The following is a 21343-nucleotide window of genomic DNA, read 5'->3' on the forward strand; positions in this document are numbered from 1 at the left end:
AAAAAAATGTTTGAGATAATTAAAAGGACTATAAATGGTATATTTTAACTCGTTCAGTGGTAATTAATGTTGAAGTTGGATTATAAACTGGTGGGACAGGGTAGAGATCAGTCATAATCTAAAGTTAAGAAATTTCTTAAAAATGATCATATAGAAAAACATTACATAGTCTAGATTTTAGATAATTCAAATAGCATGAAAGATATAACATTTCTGCTAATATGTAGAAATCAATCAGTACATAAATTCAGGGCTGTCACAATTTTTTTTTTGTTACTCTCCTTGTATAATTTTGAGGAAGCAGATTTATTGCATCTTAATACTATAAATAATTAAAAAAATATAAGTATTATTAGAGTTGTGAGTAGTCTTAATAAAAGCAATAAATGGAAGTAATAATGCCAAAGTGAATAATACAAACTCACTACAAGTCTTCAGTGTAGCAAGACTTTACTTGTAATCCAGATTCCAAAACTGGATTAGCACATGTCTCAAAAAATCTGAGAGTAGATGCTGTTTAAAACTTGCAAATTTATGAAATTATTAGAATTTAAGTATTAAATTTTACTTAATCATATTGTATTCTGTAAATTAAATGGGCTCTATGTAATATATTTTTTTGAAGTTATGTCCGTTTATTAAACAAACATACTGTAATGTTTAATTTTGTTTTGATTTTTTAAAAATTTGATTAAATTTATTCACTACATTGTGAGATTGTGTTAATTAATCTTAAGATACAATTTTTAAATGGAACTGCATTGTTATGCCAATCAAGATTCTGTCTGTAACGAAGGAAAATTTTAGCTGTAATGTTCGTTTGAAACCACTCAGGATTGAACAGCACCATTTCCCCTTATATTCTGTATCAACTTAACCTTCTAATTTTTATTGAGAGGCTGCTCTCAAAAAATATTTACAGTTATTAAGGTTTAAATAAATTAATTTATTAAAAATATAATATTCCAATTTCATTTGCATAATTGATAAACCATCAGAATGTTTTTCAGTTTCTACACTTTTCATTGATTAGGATGAAAATTGAGAATGGTTGATGTGCAACAAATAGTAATAAACACATTGTTGTCTTGTTAAGATTTGAAGGTAAAATTTACTGTTGGGGTTATCAAAATTGTGTGGTTTTTTATTCTCAGTGGTAGATGAAACTAATAATAAATTTTTATTATGTATATTGTATTAATATCGTTATTTTAAATTAATTTTACAATTGTTCTTAATATGTTTTCATAACTTTAAACATTTATTTATAAATTTCATGTTATAAAACAATTTATTTCATCTTTGAATATTCTTCATAAACTTATATTCTCATATTTAAAAATTATTATTAAATGTAAGTAATACGCAGATCACTGAACTGGTAGCCAGATGTTTATAAAAAAATACTAAATAAAAAAGAAGATATGAAATTTACATAATATATCTCAAAATTATAAATGCACTTAAACACACAAAAACTGAAAACTTGACGTACAAGTGAAACCCACTTATAAACAGACATTCAACTATGCACAGATTTAACATGATACATTTTAAAAAAAAAAAAAAAAATAATGAAAAAAAAATAGAATTACTTGACTCAGGCGTACACTACCATAATAAGAATAATTAAGCAGCAAAAGCATTTAATATGATAAAAATAGAACAGAACCGCAACAAGGCCTGAAAAACATAAAATATCAGGACAAAACCCATGTAATTAAAGAACACTTAAAAGCATCTCATAGGACTCACTTTAAAATTAATACACTTGAACATAAAAAATATAAAAGAAAAAACCCTTGAAAAACATTCAGTACGTGTTATTAATAAAGACTACATTAATCAAACACACAGTTTAGTTCGTCCTTCTAATTTTCAGCAAAGCTATTAGTGGTATTTTACAAGTTTTGCTTATCAGTACTTCTGAAATTTCATTGCAAAAAAGCATAATAGGATCAACAAAAACATTCAGATGGATCTTCATCAAAAATATGAAAAGAAATTGTGAGCATTATTTATATGAATTATTTCAAAACTCGTGTAATTACTATTACATGATTTGATCTTGCACATTTTCTCTATTAATTAACTTTTTTTTATATATAGTATTACAGAAAAGTTGGTAGTTTACTTTTATTAAACTGTGATTTTGCAGACACAGTTTTTGATTACCTGAAATATTATACATTGTCAAGAATAAATTTATGTACACAAATATCATTTTTAATAACTATGCATGTTAACAGAGTATTGTGCCAAACTTTAAAGACAATTGATGAATCTGAGTTTTTTGTACTATTGTACAAATTATCACTTTTTAATTAACATATTTATGTTTTTACAATGTTATTTATAAATTCAGCTCTTACATAATTGATAATTTATTGTGCTAATTTATACATTTGTTCATATAAAGTTAATTGAATCATCAATGATATTAATTGGTCAAGACATCAATGATATTTGTCACTTGGTACAGAAATTTTCGAAATTAGCTCTTTTTTATTACAAAATTTTATGATATAAATAACTATTTTATTACTTATTTTATTAATAATCATAAACATTTTTTTTAAATTTTAAAAATTGTAAATTATTTTCAAATTAAACATATACTGTTCTTCCAGAAGATCTTTTCAGAGGTGATTGTTGCAGAGTTGCTTATCTAGATTTTTCTTCTTCAATAGAATTATTTGTCTGTTTTAGTAGGTTTTATATGTATTTTAAAACAGGATGAAGTTAAATGGTTTGTTGTATTTACATTCTGGAATGATATGCAAGTTGATATGTAATACATAAATCTGTGTAATGTCTTCTTATGTAGATTTTACTGCAAAATTTGAATAAAACATGACTTAATTCTTTCACTTCACCATATAAAATAACGTCATTTTAAAACCTGTAGAAAACACATTTCAATTGTCACACCTATCTACTTCCTTCTAATCAATCCAAATAACTTAAACATGCACTGTTTAAATAAGTTACATAGTCAGCAAACAACTATACTGAATTCTTCAGTAAATAAAATAACTGATGTGAATGGATTAATGCTGGCAACTCATCCACAGACATAGATACGTGACAAAATATAAAAAATTTAATAAAAATAATTATTAGTGATAAAATATACATAAAACTACATAAATCAATAAACAATTCACATAAATTTTTATATATTTTCTGGAAAGGTTGCTATGTTGTATCCAAAACTCCAGACAAAAAACATAGATTGTACAGTAAATCATTAAAAGCCACAATTACAAATACAGTAATCCACAAGTGCATTTAAAAGAAACTGTGTAAATATTATATTAGACACACTCAGTCCATATTCACCCTCAAATACAATGAACGTCATCAGATCAGTTTTTGTTAATCGCTTCATAGAAATAGTTCAGGATAATGTGAAATTGTCCTACAACCAAAACATGTAAATAAGTATACATTAAAACTATGATCTCAACATGCTTGAACAAACTTGATAAATTACATTATTCAGCTACATACTAAAGACAGTTTCTTATACGGCTTTTGACACCATTAACAACAGAACACCGGTAACTCCATTGAAGAAGAAGCTGTAAAATTAGCTCTGAAAAGAGATGGAAGAACAATTTCCTTATAAATTAAAAGTAAGTCAATCATTTTTAATATTTAATTCTAGTATAAAAAATATTTTAAAATTACATAGTAATTTAATATTTTATTATATTTATCATTTTGTAGTTTAAAGCATTTAAAAGGTTATTAAAGAGATTTTTATTTAATAATCCATTTTTATTTGAATTCCTTTCCTGTTATTTCAGCAATTTTTATGAGTGTAATATAATATACAGTCGAATCCCAAGTATCTTAAGGTAATGCTACTTCAGGTTTTAAAGAAAAAAGCTATTTGTGTTAAAATTCTTTTTAATTAAAATTTTTTGTATACAATAATGAATTTAATTGAAAAAAAAAATAAAGGAAATTTTTTTTAGACATTGATACATGTCTATGAAGTACAGTGGGTAAAAAACAATCAGCATTTGTAATTTATAAGGCTTTTAATATTGAAGATAAAAAGTAAATTGCCAAAAATGAGAAAAATAAACTCTCCTACTCTTTTTATCACTATTTTAAAGGTTTTACAATTTTAAATTTTGTATTAGTTTCTCTTTTGCTGCTGCATTCTGAAAGACCAAGTGTGTTGTGATGTAATTAGTATATTAGCTTTTTGTACCCATATTTAAACATTTGCTTTCGATATTAAACAAACAGATAAGACAGGACTTTTGTGTTAGTTTGATGAGACCAGACTTTCAATGAATTGTATAGTGAACTGATCAGCTAAACCAGTATAACAGATGCTTCTTTTCCTTTAGAACTTGTGTAAAAAATTATTTTGTCTTGCAGAAGATTGTGAGGTAATGAATTTTCTTGAATTTTGAAATATTTGGTAGAATTTTTCATATTATTTTTTTTATATGATTTGGCAATTTATTATACATTTTTGAGTTGTACAAAATTTGTGGTGGGGGGGGGGGTGCTCATAAGTTTCTGATATGCATTGAATAACTAAATTTATCTTTGTTGTATGGGAGTTATGGTTATTAAATACTTTTTAAATAAATCAGTATCAAAAAGTGATTTAGAACTGATTCCAAAAGAGGCACCAATCAGTATCTAAGTATTCTTTTTTGAAAATATTTTTCCAAATTGATGGCTTACTTCATACAATATTGAAGAAACTAAAACTTCTATATAACTTAATACTACTAACTGTACTGGTGAAAAAACCAGTTCCTAGTGGAACTACACACAACTGTGTTCCTATTTGATGATTAGTTTTTTTAAAATTCATTTGTTGATGCACATACATAATGAATTAAAGAAAATCTACTTTTTGATTAAATTTTACTGGTGACCTCATTTTATTGTATCAGAAGATAAGTATTTGCTAGAGTAGAAAAACTCAAACTGGTACAATTTCTTTTTCACTTTTTTCTATTGACCAAATAACTTTTGCAGCAGTTCAGTGTCCACTACACTACATTTAAACAGCTTAGAAAAAAATTTAGTATGATTTCACATAATTAAATTGCTTTGAGGTGGTCAAAAATTTGACCTATCTGAAGTGTATAAGTGAAATCCAATAGCTGAGACGGTCATTTCGGTGCTAATTTTTTTTTTTAAAACCATAATTATTTTTGGATAAACAAACTAAAAGATAATTGATTATAAAAGAATCTGGTCAAATATTTTTAAAATGTTACAAGCATAGCTCTGTAATTGAATTCATGCTTTCTCACATATTTACAAAGCAGCTTAATCTGAGCTTAGCTGGGAAAGTTCCATGTTAACATCAATGATTGATGATGAAAGTTAAAGGAAACGCAAAATAATATTAACAAATTTCTTTATAGAATTAATATACTTACCGTGATGTAAATTCCAGTGGCAGAAAATAATAGAAGAAACATATTTAAAAAAATAAAATCTGAAAAATTTCTGATTGACAGTTTTACATGGTATGGTTTTCTGATAATCTGATCAGAGACTTGAAGCTACCAAGTAGTATGTCATATTTTTAATTTATTGTTTTTAAACACATGTTCAAAATTATTAATAATATTGCAATGAGTTTTTTGATGTAGCAATTTGATATAATTTAAATACACACAATTTTCTAATATTATATTAAAATAATAGTTACAAATTTAATTTCTGAACTAATCTTATACCTCTTATCTTATCAATATAAAATAATTTTTATCTAACAAAACTGAAATAAAACATCTGTCAAACATAGAATAATGGATTAATTAATTTTTTATCATATTCTAGATTTAGATCAATTCTTAATAAATCTGAAGTAGACACACCACTTGACTAACTCGTTCGCCTAAAGATTCCTTAAGCAAAGGATGAAACAAAAAGCAATTTATTCATATTTTCTCAAGGTAAAAGATTGGTCCAGTAGTTTCTTTACCTATATCTCTTCTTCCTATGAGAAAATTACCAATAAAGTTGAACATGAAAAACTGTGAAATTTCACTTTGGTAAATTTTTTCAAGAGGCAGGGTGGTATATACAGTTTTACCATAAATATTATTATTGGTGATATACTTACCCCTAAATTTTTATGAATTTTTGAAAAATAATTTTTTTTCAAATTTTTCACCATCAAAATACTTCCTTTACTTTGAAGGAAGGAAAAAGTAAGGTTATATGTATATTACTTTACTTTCTTTAATAAGAGAAGGAGGTATAAAAAATAAAATAATTTTACAAAGATAGAAATGTAATGTAAAAAATTCACTTAAGAAATTACTTTATTGATAGTTAGGTTTTAAAAACTGTAATTTAATTACAAATATATAATCTTGTAATAATAAGTGAATAAAGAGTACTTATCAATATGTACATCAGGAACTTACACAAAAATTTTTGTAAATGAATTAAGCAATCATACTTGATAAAGGTATATTTACTAATATCTTTTACATCAATAAAATTATAATTTCTAAATTTTAATAAATTATAAAACACAAATCACTTAACATACATTACAGCACATATACCAAATTTCATGCTTAAACCCAGTTTATTCGGTCAAGTAGCAACCTTTGAATTACTCTTTGACTCGTGCATTTAGATGTAATCAAGAAATAAATTTTTGCACAATTGCAGATACTTATATGAACAAGTTAGAATCAGTTCACAACATTTTCTTTGATAGACTCAGTAATGCAATTAATGTTAAATTCTACTGCCCACTAAATAGTGGCAAAAGTAAATTTAAAAATTGATATTAGTAATTAATAATAGCCAGTGATGCAATTAGTATCAAGTAGATGATATAGAAGATGCAGAGGCAGATAACTGTTGTTGTATACGATGCAAACCTTCTAAAAGAGTATCCAGTGTGGAAGATTCCATTTCTAATGTTACAGTCTCAATGTTATCATTAGTTAAAGTATCTTCGGTTTTCTCAGCCTGTACTATCTGTTCAGTGATTCTATCTACTACTTGTGTTTTGTTCAACTGTAAACAAAATACAGATATATTAAATTAAATACTTTCAATGAATTAAACAATCCATACCTACTATATTCAGGGTCAATTCAATTGAAGTGTCCCAAAAAAAACATAATTTGGTAGCTTGACCAATTCAAAAAAAAATTGAAACTTACCCACTTGTTTCAGGATCTTAAAACTATTTTTTTTAAGTTTTTATTTAAGCAGTTTACCTGTAACAGCTGTTTTTGTTACGGTGCGCATGTCTATTTTTGTGATTGTAAGAGTTTACACAAAAAATCATAATTAAAAAACTATTGGTCCTGGAAAGATGAAACAAAAAGCAATTTATTCATATTTTCTCAAGGTAAAAGATTGGCCCAGTAATTTATTTACCTATCTCTACTTTCTATGAGAAATAATGTTAAACATGAAAAACTGTGAAATTTCACTTTGGTAATTTTTTTCTAGAGGCAGGGATGGTATACACAGTTATAACTGTTTTTTGCAGGTGTATGTTAGTAGTTTTATCATAAATATTATTAATGGTGATATACTTACCACTTAAGTTTTATGAATTTTTGAAAATAATTTTTTTTTTTTAAATTCAAAATTTGGCTTCAAAACTCTGATAGGATTGGTGATAAAAACCTCAAATTTGCACTACTTAGTGTTTTTGTAGATGTTTATAACAAATAAAAAAGTTTCTTGTAAAAAACACATTTTTTGTAAATAAAACATTTATAACTTCTCAAAAATCATGAAAACCTGTTAAAAGTGATACCATTTTGACTCTATAAATAAGTGCTCCAAGGGAGTTTCTTGTTTTCTTTGCACTTTACATTTTTTATATTTATCCCCTATGTTGTTGAAGTTGACGTTTTCAATATTTTTAAAATTATTAATTATAGGTCCTAATATAATATAATATAATAACTTAACCAATACCAGTAACCTAATACAATTTTGATTCAAAAATAAAACTATTTGGGTAAAACTTACCCAAATTGAGATTTCAATGATTAGCGTACATCTTTTTTCAAGAATTCATTATTTTTATATTGGTTTATTTTTGTAAACACTATCAAAAAAAAAAGAAAGAAAATAGACTGTAGCAAAATTTTAATTATTATTCTTCAATAGAATAGCCTGTTTTTATTGTAATGAAAGTTTATGATTTAGTGTGGTTAACCAACAGCTGTGATATCTCTTGTGATAGATAATTCTCTTGAAATAGTGTGAGAATGACCCATCACTGAAGTTAGTTCAAATGATGTCAACTTTCTCAAGACTTTGCAGATGGGCACCCAAACTTTGTCTTGTTGATACTTTTGAAATGATGAAAATGTTTATCTTACTAAGGAAAACTATTTATGATACTTAATGGAATGATACTAAACATTTATCAACATTTAGAATCCAACTGTTTAACGGACTTTGCAGGGTTGCCTGCAATATTGTGATGTGGGGCAATGTATTGCTCTTGGTCTTCGCAATCATATAGTTCTTTGTTCTGCTGAGAAAAAATACTTATGAAACAGTTAACACAAAGAGACTTTCCAGGAACTAAATTTAAATTTGGAAAAAATATGTTCTTTAAGAGCTCACTCTAATCTTATTTGTCTTAAGTTTTTCTTAACTGTTTTTTTATGAGTTCTCAAAGGGTCACAACAGAACTGTCTGTACAGCTGACTGAATTTTGCCAAAACGTTTTTTCATGATATTTACAAATACTAGTGACATCTCCATAAACATGAAAAAAAATAAGTTGTTGGTTTTTATCACTAAATACACAAATTTTAATGTGTTCTTTTGGCAATGTACCATACACTGTTGTATGACACTCTTCATTCACATAAATTCCTGGAACATTGTTCTTCCAATGTGAAATTATTTGAAAATAATGTAAAAATTTGATTTTAAAATTAATTAATAAAAACACGCAGGATGAAATTTGAGACAATCTGTAAAGATATGAACATGTCACTGACTAATGTCAGACTGACCAGTCTGTAACTGCAGATCTAAATGATGTAACACGCATAAATAAGCATGTTGCAACATGAATTTTCCTGACGACTGGAAATTACTTCAAGCACCTGTTATAACATGAACATTGCAGTTGAATGGTTTAAACAAGTCTACTTCAACTATAGTAGTAAATATAAAAATATTAAAGTGCCAAAAATACTAGAAACCCTCTTGGAGTACTTATTTAGCAAGTCAAAATGGTATCGGTTTTAACAGATGTTTCATGATTTTTGAAACTTTTTAATTAGTACAATACACAAGAAACCTTTTTATTTGCCATAAACATCTACAAAAACGCTGTAAGTTATGTAAATTTGAGATTTTTATCACCAGCCCCATTAGAGTTATTTGAAGCTAATATATCACCATTAATAATATTTCTGGTAAAACTACTAACATATACCTGCATATATAAAAAATCAATTATAACTGTGTACACCATCCCTGCCTCTAGAAAAAAATTACCAAAGTGAAATTTCACAGTTTTTCATGTTTAACATTATTTATCATAGAATGAAGAGATAGGTAAATAAATTACTGGACCGCTCTTTTACATTGAGAAAATATGAATAAATTGCTTTTTGTTTCATCCTTCCAGGACCAATAGTATTTTAATTATGATTTTTTCCTTACAATCACAAAAATTGGTGTGCGCACCGTAACAAAAATGGCCGCCAAAAGTAGCTTAAATAAAAAATTAAAAAAAAAAAAAATAGTTTAAGGACCTGAGACATCGGGGTAAGTTTCAATTTTTTTTTTGAATTGGTCAAGCACCCACCCTTGGGTTACTTAAAATGGATTGACCCTTCAAGCAAATCCTTCAGTTATAACCTATCAGAATATTACATAGGTCCGACTTATTTCTGCATACTATTCTTCTGGGATATATCATACAGATGTAAAAAAGACTGTTTGTCCTTGTGCAGTTGATTTTCACGACATGGAGAAAGTAGCACATAATATATTTATTGGCTGTTGTAAAGCTTTTTCCATAATAAGCTACTTTCACACTTTTGAGAAAGGTTCATTACTTGTATGAAAGGCCATTCAAGCAATCCATGAAGGAAACAATTGGTGTTACTTCAAATAAGGTAATTAATCAATTTTGCAAATACATGTATATTATAATGTTAAATTAACAGCACTGATATTTTCATCAAGTATAATCCTTAGACATAATAAAATACTACTTACCTTCATGGTAGGGTGGTAATGCATCTCTGCCTTTCATCCTAAAGTTCTGGATTTGAGTCCAGAACTTGAGGCATGGAATTTTTCACACCCAACAAAATTAACCATTACTTATTATAGTGACTACTATTCACTGTCAGCTTATTATTATATGAATGAATGAATAAATATAAATAAGCTACTACAATTTTATTTTTATATATCTTTATTATGTGGATTTATGAATGATGTTACATTTTCCTCTTTTAATCATAAAGTTATGTGATCATGATCTTTATGTAGGTGTTGTGACTTTCATAATTGTACCTTTTTTTAACTTTTAATTTCACACAAGAGTATACGTGCGACAGCAACATTGCAAATTTCTATTACTTACTGGAACAGTTCAGCAACACTGATTGAATGCAGTTTTATAGGAGGTTATGTTATTCTTTTGGATCAAAAATTAATACTATTATCACATCAGGTAGTATAAATTTTAATTAATAAGCAAATAAACAGAACTGCAAAACCAGAATAGATCTATTCAAGTAACATTAATGATATTAAAAAACCCTAAACATAATCCCAATCTAGTGTACGTCAGTTTTTAAGGTTATGTTATTATTGTAGTCTAAGGGTTTTTTCATTATTAAATTATGCACTGGATTAACTGTGAAACATACAAAAATTACAAAATGATTAAATCTAATACTTCTAATCTGAATAAGTTGAACTGACACCTATTGCAAGCAATGAATAAATTAGAAAGTTACTACACAGGTAGAGAAGAATAACTTGCTCTGAATAATTCTATGTACAACAAATAAGTATTTTATAAATAAATTACTCTACCACAAGATAATGCTGCTAAATTTCCTACCAACTGTGTTGTAAAAAATGCAGGTACAATAAGTTTTAATAAGATTATAGCAATCGTAAATTTAAAATATCGTTAATAAAACTAAAACTATAGCAGTAAGTTAAAATCGTGAAACTGAATTTAAAAAAAGACGCTTACAACAAAATTTAGAACGCATACAGGTTTAATAGCTGTAGTACGATCGACAACTTTCATATGACAAGAAAATTCCTTTAGTTTTGGAGGGCCAACATCTCTGTCCAGCATTTTTAGTAATTTTATTTTCCACTTAACTGGAACGATTAATGGGATCTACGTAAAGTAACGAATACAAATACAACACTGATAAAGAATAGAATGAATTCCTACAGCGACCCTGGTGGTAAATGAATGGATTCGCTTAAAGGATGTCTTTTTTCAGATCAACGTTTTTTCAAACCATTCCTTATGACTAAAGTACTGAGCATAATTTTCAGAAATGCTGGGTTTAAAGTTTAAAAATGAGAAATACCTGTTTACTGAATGATAAGTTACTTACGACTCTGTCTATAACAGTACCTGAAAGTATGCTTTCAGGTCTTTTATAATAAATATCACCCCTTCTCAGGGGTGCGGAGGAACAACAAGCTTGACGTTGATGTTAACGGCGATTGTTTTTTTTTTAGTGATTAAGAAAGTTTATGTTGTACAAAAATGACAGGGAACGTTTTTAAAAAATGTATTGTTTACTGAATACCTGCAGCCCACCGGGCCGGTCTAGTGTTTAACTCGTCATCAATACAATGACTTCGAAATCAGGTGATTTCGAAGTCGAAAGTTCTAAGGTTCAAATCCTAGTTCTTTTATACGGATCTGAATACTAGATCGTGGATGCCGGTGTTCTTTGGTCATTGGGTTTCAATTAAGCACACAGATCACGAATGGTCGATCTGCGACTGTGCAAGACTACAGTTCATTTACATTTGAACATATCATACTCATTCATCCTCTGAAGTAATACCTTATACTGGTTCCGGATGCTAAACAGAAAAAGAGAGTACTGTATATCTCCTGGGATGATTGCGATTACGAATGAGTAATCATTGAAAATTTCATCGGGTAACTGGTAAGAGAACAGATTGCCGAGGAAATTTAGGATTCCTCATTGTGTTTTTGTTTTGTTCTTGTGTTATAAGGTTTGATGTTATTATATTATTTTATTTAGTTTTATTTTTAAGTTCATTTTTATTTTTTGTTTTGTGTTATGGTTGCGCGTTGAACTCAACTCAATCGGGTAGGTAGTTGTGTTTTAAGTTCCTCATGTCACTTAGTCTTGTTAAAGACTTGACATAAATGTGTTTTTTTTTTTTAAAGAGTTATTTTGCTAATAGTACAACAATGGGAATATCGTATGTGGTATTCATATCAATGGCTTTCTGAATGAGGCAAGAACAAGGCCGAGAGATGCCTTTTGTCGAAATTTTGAAAATAACCTCTGGTAAAGCCCATAAGGGCTAGGTACAGAGGAAGTGGCATGGCGACTGAAACTTTCACAACATGGTGGGTGTCTTCTACAGGGTCAGGATGTACAGAATCTTGTACACTCATTGAACAAACAAGGAACGCAGCTGCCTATGGCTCCAAAAAAGGAAGCTACACTAGATGTTAATTCAGTTTTATATAAATTAACAATTAAGTAGAAATAACTACATCACTTGAAATTAACTAATAAACTATTAAATACAAAAATATTATTATAAAAGTAATAATAAAATTATTTAATTATTATAATTATTTAAAAGTAAATTAAAATTAATTATTACAAAAGTAAAGTAAGTTTATCTGGTGACAACAGAGGCATTTTGAGTAACGACGGAACTCCTCGCGCTCACTCACTGGACTGTGTGTAACTCCTTGAACATATATTGACTACATTGCCAAAAGAGTTGGGAATTCTCAGAACATCTTCCTCCATCTTTGATCTCTGATCAATAAAATTTAGCTTACATAGGTAATAGAATTACCTTTGAAACTACCTTTTTGTTACACTATGTCGTAGCTTAATTGAAACTATTCTAGTAAGTCCATCGCTACTTCTACAATTATTCCTAACTGTTAGAGGAGATAAATTGTCGTCTTCTTCACAAGCATTACAATGCCTGGTTGAAGATTAGGCTGTTGTACCTCTCATTTATTCCTCTACTGTAAACTATTAAGATAATCAATAGACCTCCTTGTCCACAGCTGTTTGCAAATTAGTTGCAAATGTTCTCTTATGTTTGCTGGTAAGCTGGTTGATGGGCAGATCTAACAGATTAGGGTTAGGCAAATTTACTGCAGGACTACCAGTAAGGAAATGGCTGAGAGTTAAATATGAAGGTTGTTTAGATCTTCAGATAGAGTGCTAACAGGGCTAGAATTTAGAATTGTTTCTGTTTGGGTAGCAATGTATTAACCTCCGCAAATATTAGGCTCACGTTACCAACAACTCCCTTTAAATGTTTTATATACTTGGGCACCTGCTTGCCACAACCCTCTGAAATGAAGTGAATGTGGAGGAATGAAATGCCATTCAAAATTGGACATTATGCTAACTTTTGCATGTTTACACCAAAACTTTGTGACAAATAACTGTTGAAGCTCGCTTTGTGGTACTACAAAATTAGTGCTATTGTTACTGTACAATTTTTATAGGTTGCCTTTCTGGCTATAAATCCTTGAAGTACAGCAATAAACACCAGCAAAGTTAGATTGCTGACTATTTCTAAATATATAGCATGAATTGAAAGACAGATAAATAATGTTATAATATTTCATAGGTGATGTACTTTAAATAAAATTGCTTTTGGTGTTAGATGGCCCAGTATAATAAACACCAGAATTAAGAAATAAGAGAATAATTTGTGTACAATGTTTCGAAATGAGTCCGATAAGTTGCTGAGTCAATGAAACTGAATAAAACTGTGCATTGAGGAGTGAGTTTATTAACTGTTTGGCTTTCAGAATCCAAAACCTTTGCCTAAGAGAAGCTAAAACTAATTTTGATCACTATGCAATAATCTCAAATGTTCAGATCATATCTATCTTATTGTAAAGTGATGGTTTAGTGCTAGAATCAACTGATGTTTCTGGTCATATTTGACCATATATATCATATTAACTATATGGTCACATATGTTCCATCCTCCAATAAGTAACATTTGCTTTTGGACATTTTATGAGTATCAATAAATGAATTTAGACTGATAGAAGTTCTCTTAAAAACAGGTCTATTTTCTTGAAATGCTTTAATTACCAAACTGTAGGATGACTGTTGAACCATAATTAACCATAGATTAAGTAAATGCTTCATTAATCTCTATTATAGTTCATTCTCCTACTCTTTTCTCAGTTTGTTAACAATGATAAATAAATTTTAAGACAATAAGCAAAAACTCTTACTAATTTTGAGAAAGTAAAAACTTCATCTGGTAGATTAACTGAGCTAACTAAGCAAATTACTGAAGGATGTTTTCCTGGAACATTTTGGACTTCAAACTTCTGAATCTGTGGCCATGATTTTGAATTTTCTGAAAGTCACGTTGGTCCATACCTCCATATCCTGTGAATCAAATACCTTATAGGTGTACCATGAGATATGAGATCAGCAGAGTGTCTTCACTAGGAATATGACCTTATACTGCATTTTTAAACATTTCTTGAATCTGTGATACTTGGTTTTTAACAAAAACCTTCTATTTTGTTGGTACAGTTAATAACAAGGCAAGAGAAGTAGTGGAATGATCCATAAATGAATACTGTAAACATTATTTAACATTTATGTTAAGGGTTGTCTTCTGTATAAGTTCAGTGAGTAACACCGTTTCACATATTTCAGTAGTAAATTAACACTTTTGACTTGTACAACTCTGGATTAAGATGTACCAAATTATCCCATATAGTTAACAATGATATAAGTAGCATATCATCCCATTTCATATCACTCGGTCACAATTGTTGCAAAATATTTTGTGTGAGATAACCCTAATGAATCAAAAGTTGAAACCACTTCTCTTTTTTGTAACAGTATTAGATCTAGTTAGATCATTTTGAACTATGTGAAATGTATCAGATGTGGATGAACCACCACTAAACCTAATGTCTTATTATTTTTCTCATCTAATTGATAGAATGATCGGTTTTCAATAAGATTAGGTGTAAGAGATTAAAGAAGATCTGAGCAGTTTGATGACCACTTTCTCAGTTCAAATCCAGAAAATTTCAGTAATGATATTAAATGAGCTTGGATCTTGATTGCTGTATCCACGTCAGTGGTGTCTGACAATAAATCATCGACATAAAAATCTTGCTTCAAAATTTAAGCTGCCGATGGAAACCTTGTATAGTCATCTTCAACTAATTTTTGTAGAGATCTAATTGCTATAAATGGTGCTGATACAGTTTCATATACTGTATTATGGTTGTAAGCTCAAATCTGAAGGGTTTTTTCTTCATAAAAATTGCTGGTATTTGAAAATAAATCTTTACTATTTCTGCTGTAAAAACTATTGGGTGTGTCCTGACTCTAACTATTATCCAGTAAAGGTTTTGCTGAATTGTGACACTGACCATTAGGTTATGATTCAGTGAAGAAGTACCCAAAGTAGCTTTTGCTGATCTGTCAAAAACTATTCTAGTTTGGGTACTACTAGTAGTAGTACTTTCTCTTATTAGAACATGATGAGAAAGAAAATACTGTTACCTTGTATCATGTAATTGCATGTTTACTAGTTTTGTGTAGTTTCTAGTGTCTTGTATTCTTTAAAGAATTCTGAATATACCTGATGAAATCGTTGAGTTCTTTGAAATCATCTTTCAAGTTATCTAAATCTTGTAGCAGCTTGATCAAATAAATCTTCTAACGTTAAATATTCAAATTTAAATGGAAGATCGACTATGGTCTGGTCTCATCTCAAAATGTTTTTCACAATCTCCTTTCTTTGTTGCTGGAACTGTAGAAATTTCTACTAATTCCTAAAATTTGGTTAATCTTTGCTGAAAATCAACTTCTGTTCAAATAAAATATGATTCAGCAGGAAACTAAGTTTTATCTGTTGTTTTGATTTTTCCCATTAATATCCAACCTATTGTTATACAGTATGACAGTGTGGCACAGGGCTCTGAGAAATTACAGGAATAAGAGGTACTTAGAGGGAATACAATGAAAAATAGCATGTGCCTATTCATTGGTGTCAGCTGAAGCCTTGTTTGTAATTACTGGGTGTTACCAATAGAGCAGATGGCTCGAGCTCGGGTAAAAATTGATGAAGGGATGGAAGACATGCAACGTGAGTTAATAGAAGAGTGGCAGACAAGGTGGGTTACCTCATGAAAAGATAAATGGACCTGGCATTTAATAGGTGAGATTGGGCCATGGATCGGGAGGGGATTTGGTGAGCTGAATTATTGGCTCACCCAATTCCAGACCAGCTATGGCTCATTCTGAGCCTACCTGTTCAGAAGACACAAGGTAGATAATCAGAGTGCCAATATTGTGCTCAGAGGGACACGGCTGAACATGTCTCTTTCCAATGGATTTGAAGAGAAAGAGAAAGAAGATGCATGGTGATTACTGGTCAGACAGACGTAGGCAATGTTGTTGGAGTAATGCTAACAGACAGTGATAAATTCTCTGCAGAGCTTCTTCTGTGGAGCTGCCGTTCGTCTTGTGTTTACACAGATTGGCGGGAGGGGTGGACAACGGTAACCCCCGAGCAAGCGACGATAGTACCAGTATCCCAACTGAGGTGTCCAGTGATATACAAATATGCGAGTATCAATTTCAAGGTGAGTACAATTGCAGTTCTGGATCGTAATGCAGTATTCAGAAGCGTAATCAATAGTCTGAGTGGGGGGTGGGAAACAGCCTTCAGTGGAGCCGTCGTCTGCCCGTGCTTGCGCGGGTGGGTGGCGTTGGTGAAGCTGTGGGACTCCTGGGCCTCCTGCTATGGCAACCCCGGGGTTGTGCTATACTTAATTGCAAATCCGGCCCTGGGTGGTGAGGAACGGTGAAGTAGGAGTTTTAGTCGGTAGGGTGCGGGCACACATTGGCTCTTAATATCAACATTTAGCTGAACGAGTCCGACATTGCCTCACTATGAGGGGTACGTAAATGGTATTTCTCCGCAACACCGATAAAAAAAAATATATATCCAACCTAATTCTGTCCCAAAAGTAATCTCCAGCTTTGTCAGTTTATTAATTTTAAAATGTGAATGTATAATTTTGCACTAAAAGAATGTCTATGTGATCTGGTTTAAAAGATATGGATCAGCTAATTTAAGATTTTTAGGAATAACCCAACCATCAGACTCCAGCAATTTTACAAAAATCATTAAAGAAATAATTTTTGGTAAAATTGAACAAGAAACATTTGCTTAATGACTCAGATCGATGCAACCATTTGTGTTCGTTGTTACTGCCAACTAACGATACACTATATTCTTGTGGACTGTGTGTGTTATGCGGCATTGCGACGTAAGTTAAAATTAGAAGCTAACTTCGAAATATTCAAGAAACAATATGATGATGTTACCGAATACAGTTTCTTACGGATGTGCATCTGTATTCAACTAGTTCATAATTATTTTAATATGTCTTTTTTGCAATATTGTATTATGTTTGTTCCGGGCGATGATAACGCGAAAACGTTTTTCGCCCTCCCAAAAAAAAAAATTTGCTAGAATGGTAGATGGAAGGAGAACGTTTGCTTGAACAGATATGTAGTGGAGCCGGAACGGCGTTCCAGCGGCACTTTTTTTCCCAGCCGAAGTGTGTTCCATTACTTTTCTAAATCTTGGAAAGATTATCTTGTTTTTCTTGAAGCTGGAGAATAATTGCTTACATTCTGAGCACATGTTAATTGAAAAAAATAGATACAATTTCCTCCATTTCTATAGGGCTTTTATACCGTGTTTTGTAGGGTATTCCCTTATCCTTAGTTTATGATACTGACCCTTCGGTTCTATTTTCTTTTGAGGTAAGGAACTGCAATAATATTTTCGAGAAGATTACATGGGAAATCATAAAAATCAGCAAAATTTCATTAGGCAAATTTGAAAAATTTAACAAGAGAAAAATATTTTTGCACTGCTTTTATTATTTGTTGCGTATACCTTTTCTTTTTCTTAATTTATGATACTAATCCTGGGGTTGTATATTCTTATCATAAGAAAATAATATTTTCGAAAAATTTATTTGGCAAATCGACTAGTCATAAAGTCGGAAAAATTTCAAAGGGCAGGTATCAACATTGAAGAACATTTTTACACTGTTTTTATTTTTCATGAAGTTTCAGTCTCGAGCAGTGTCTTTCTGTGTACATACATACTTATACTTAATTGATTATTTAATATTAATTTTAATCGCATTTCGAAATATTTTTTATCCGTGACGTGTTTAATAATTGACATTAAAAAAATTAATAAGAAAATGTGTAAAAATTATTTGTAAATATTATTTTCAATTTTAATGAACTTACTAAAATTAGTGAAAAACTGAAGCAACAAAGAATACAAAATTTCTTAGTATTAAAATGTTAGAGTAGATCCGATAATGGTAAATAATTGTGACGAACAGTGTAATGAAGAAAATTACCGATCGATGTTTGGTAACCGAAAAGTTACGTAAAGAAATGGTTACGAAGTCATCGATCAGCCAGTGACACGCAGATGCGCGAGCGCAGATTGCCTGATCGTGAAGAGGATCCTGTCTGGAAACTTTTACAAAAAATTTAAAGACAAATAAGATTTTTTCTTAAATTAGCAATATGATTTTCTTGTTTGAATTGTTATTTTCGTATATTATTACAAAATGGTAATATTTATTATTTATACAATCGTTTCTTGTAGGAAGATAAAAAATAAAAAAAGGATTATAAAAGGCTGACAATAGAAATGAATTAACTCTATAGTTTTTTAGTTTTTCAGTTTTATTGACAAAGACTTTTGGAAAAGAATTTCGTTCGTAGCGTCTTTTTAGCTTATTCTATGTAATACAAATTATGAATTTGAATATTACAATATTTTTGAAAGTAATGCTGTGTTTTATGTAGTAATAATAGTTTTTTTTTTTTAATAACGATCTATTCCAATTGCCATACTAATAAATAATACAAAAATAAAATATTAAAATAAATACCCTTATTCTGTTTATTGACTAAAATAATATTCTCACAAGAAAGTCAAAATGTCTAATGGCTAATGTCTGGCCCACACTTTTATAGATATAAAATTGCAATTATGGGTGATGATCTGGATGTCCTGAGTCAGGGCACAGTATTAGTAAAAGTAATAATCGTTCTGACTGGTAGTTATGTCTGGATTCATAGCAAAGAATGGTTAAAATATTGAGTTCCCAAATTGAATTGAAAACTGCTGGTAGCGCGATAATTTAATGATATCTGCACCCGTAACAGTTCTCCCCATCTTTAAATGTTTATTGAAGTTGGTTGAAGTTGATTGTGGATTGGATATGCTTTGCAAGATGAAGAGTACCTTTGGCAGGTAGATCACATTTTAGTTGTGGTCTTTGTAGAGGGCAATCTAATAGGCTGCTTCTTGGAGGTGGTGAGTAATAAAGGATGAGTACTGGTTTAAGAAAATGTTTATTTGTTTGCTAGTCCTTGAAGCGGCAGATAAAGTCTTCAGGCTCTTTGAAGTTGGGTCCATGAAAGGTTATTGTGACAGTCATCAGGACAATTAATGCAGACTTCCTAGCAACAAGGAAGTCTTCACTATTAATAGGTTAAAATTAATGTTTTAATCTTTCACGTTTTCAATTTGTAGTGACATCAAATTATAAAAATGAAAAATAAAATGATGAATAAAATCATCAGATTAAACAAAAACTTAAGTGTTTGATGTTATTGTTTTCTGGCAACCAGATATGGCTGAAAATAATTACTCAGTGATGACATTTGGTTTAGATATTCTTTCACTGTATGTATATCTTAAATAATGGGGTTTTCCCAACATTCTGGCCCAAGTTCTTCTTTCCATAATGGTATAATTGAAGAACATTGTTTTTTTGTAAATTTTTATAACTTTAGTTACTAATTTAAATACAAAACTATAAATATTATTGGTTAAAATCAGTTGGAGGGCTTGGATTAGCAGCCAATTATCAACAGTTGCGATTAGAAAGTAAATATCAAATAATTGCAAAGGAACAAATGGTGTTTGGTGTTACTGGTTGTGAAAATAATTATATATTTATTCTATATAGCATTAAATGTAAACCAAGGAATATAAAGGCATTGGTACTTTTCCATTAAATTTCAGCCATTTGTTTGTCAGATAATAAAAAAAGAGCAGTTGGTATTTAAATTTTGTAACAATTACTTGGTAATTTTTGTATCTAACTCTTTTTTTATATAGAATGTTTCTTGTTCTTGGAAATACAACAAATACATCTCTCATCTGGTATCAATATGAAAGTATAGTCTTACTACCAATACCAAAGTTCTGTATCATTATTATTGTTATTATTGATTAAAGCTGTCTTTGTTCATAACTGATTTCCATGTTTCACTGTTGGCAACACTTTTTATTTGGAAATAAAAATTATTGATTATTTTGTTTTCAGTGTATGACAATGGTTTTAATACTTGAAACTCATATTTTTTGGTTGAAATGTGCTCTGTTGTGGTAGTGAGTACACAAAATCTGAAAAAGATATGTTGCAAAGGTTTTCAGACATTGATGTTCTACACCCAGTTCTATCTGAAACTTGTTCAATAAGCTCTGAGAAATGGGATCTTCAAAGATATACACAAGTCTGGAAGACCATCTATCCTGACAGAAGAAAAGTTGGATAATATTTCTGATCACCTGGCTCGAAGTTCAAAAAATCTATCAGAAAATTGGCACAACAATTGAAGTAGTTCATAATTCAATTTCCAGGATGCTGCTCCCTAACCCACCAGGTTGGTTTAGTGGTGAACGCATCTTCCCAAATCAGTTGATTTGAAAGCCGAAAGTTGCAGTGTTCAAGTCCTAATATAAAATGTCAGTTATTAAAATGCCTAATATTAAATGTCAGTTATTTTTACAAGGATTTGAATTCTAGATTGTGGATACCAGTGTTCTTTGGTGGTTGGGTTTCAATTAACCACACATCTCAGGAATGATCAAACTGAGACTGTACAAGACTACACTTCATTTACACTCATACATATCATCCTCATTATCCTTTGAAGTATTATCTGAAAGGTAATTACCAGAGGCTAAACAGGAAAAAGAAAGGATGTTGCTCCCTGAG

At 29.8% G+C, this 21343-nt stretch overlaps 1 protein-coding gene across 4 annotated transcripts in view; it reads right to left on the bottom strand.

Moving 5' to 3' along the window:
* Positions 1-6454: 6454 nt before the first annotated feature.
* Positions 6455-21343, bottom strand: part of LOC142326311 (uncharacterized) — a 36827-nt gene continuing 21938 nt past the window's right edge. For 2 of the 4 annotated variants that reach the window (XM_075368708.1, XM_075368706.1), the window contains exon 2: positions 6455-7029. In XM_075368708.1, the coding sequence (XP_075224823.1) occupies positions 6832-7029 (198 nt within the window). In that variant the 3' untranslated portion in view covers positions 6455-6831. Of the gene's footprint in view, positions 7030-10227; positions 10382-11224; positions 11420-21343 lie in introns of those variants that run through there. The other 2 variants (XM_075368705.1, XM_075368707.1) reach the window with 2 other exon arrangements.

This window comes from Lycorma delicatula, chromosome 6 (genome assembly GCF_047948215.1).
Source record: "Lycorma delicatula isolate Av1 chromosome 6, ASM4794821v1, whole genome shotgun sequence".
In the NCBI taxonomy this organism is placed as follows: domain Eukaryota; kingdom Metazoa; phylum Arthropoda; class Insecta; order Hemiptera; family Fulgoridae; genus Lycorma; species Lycorma delicatula.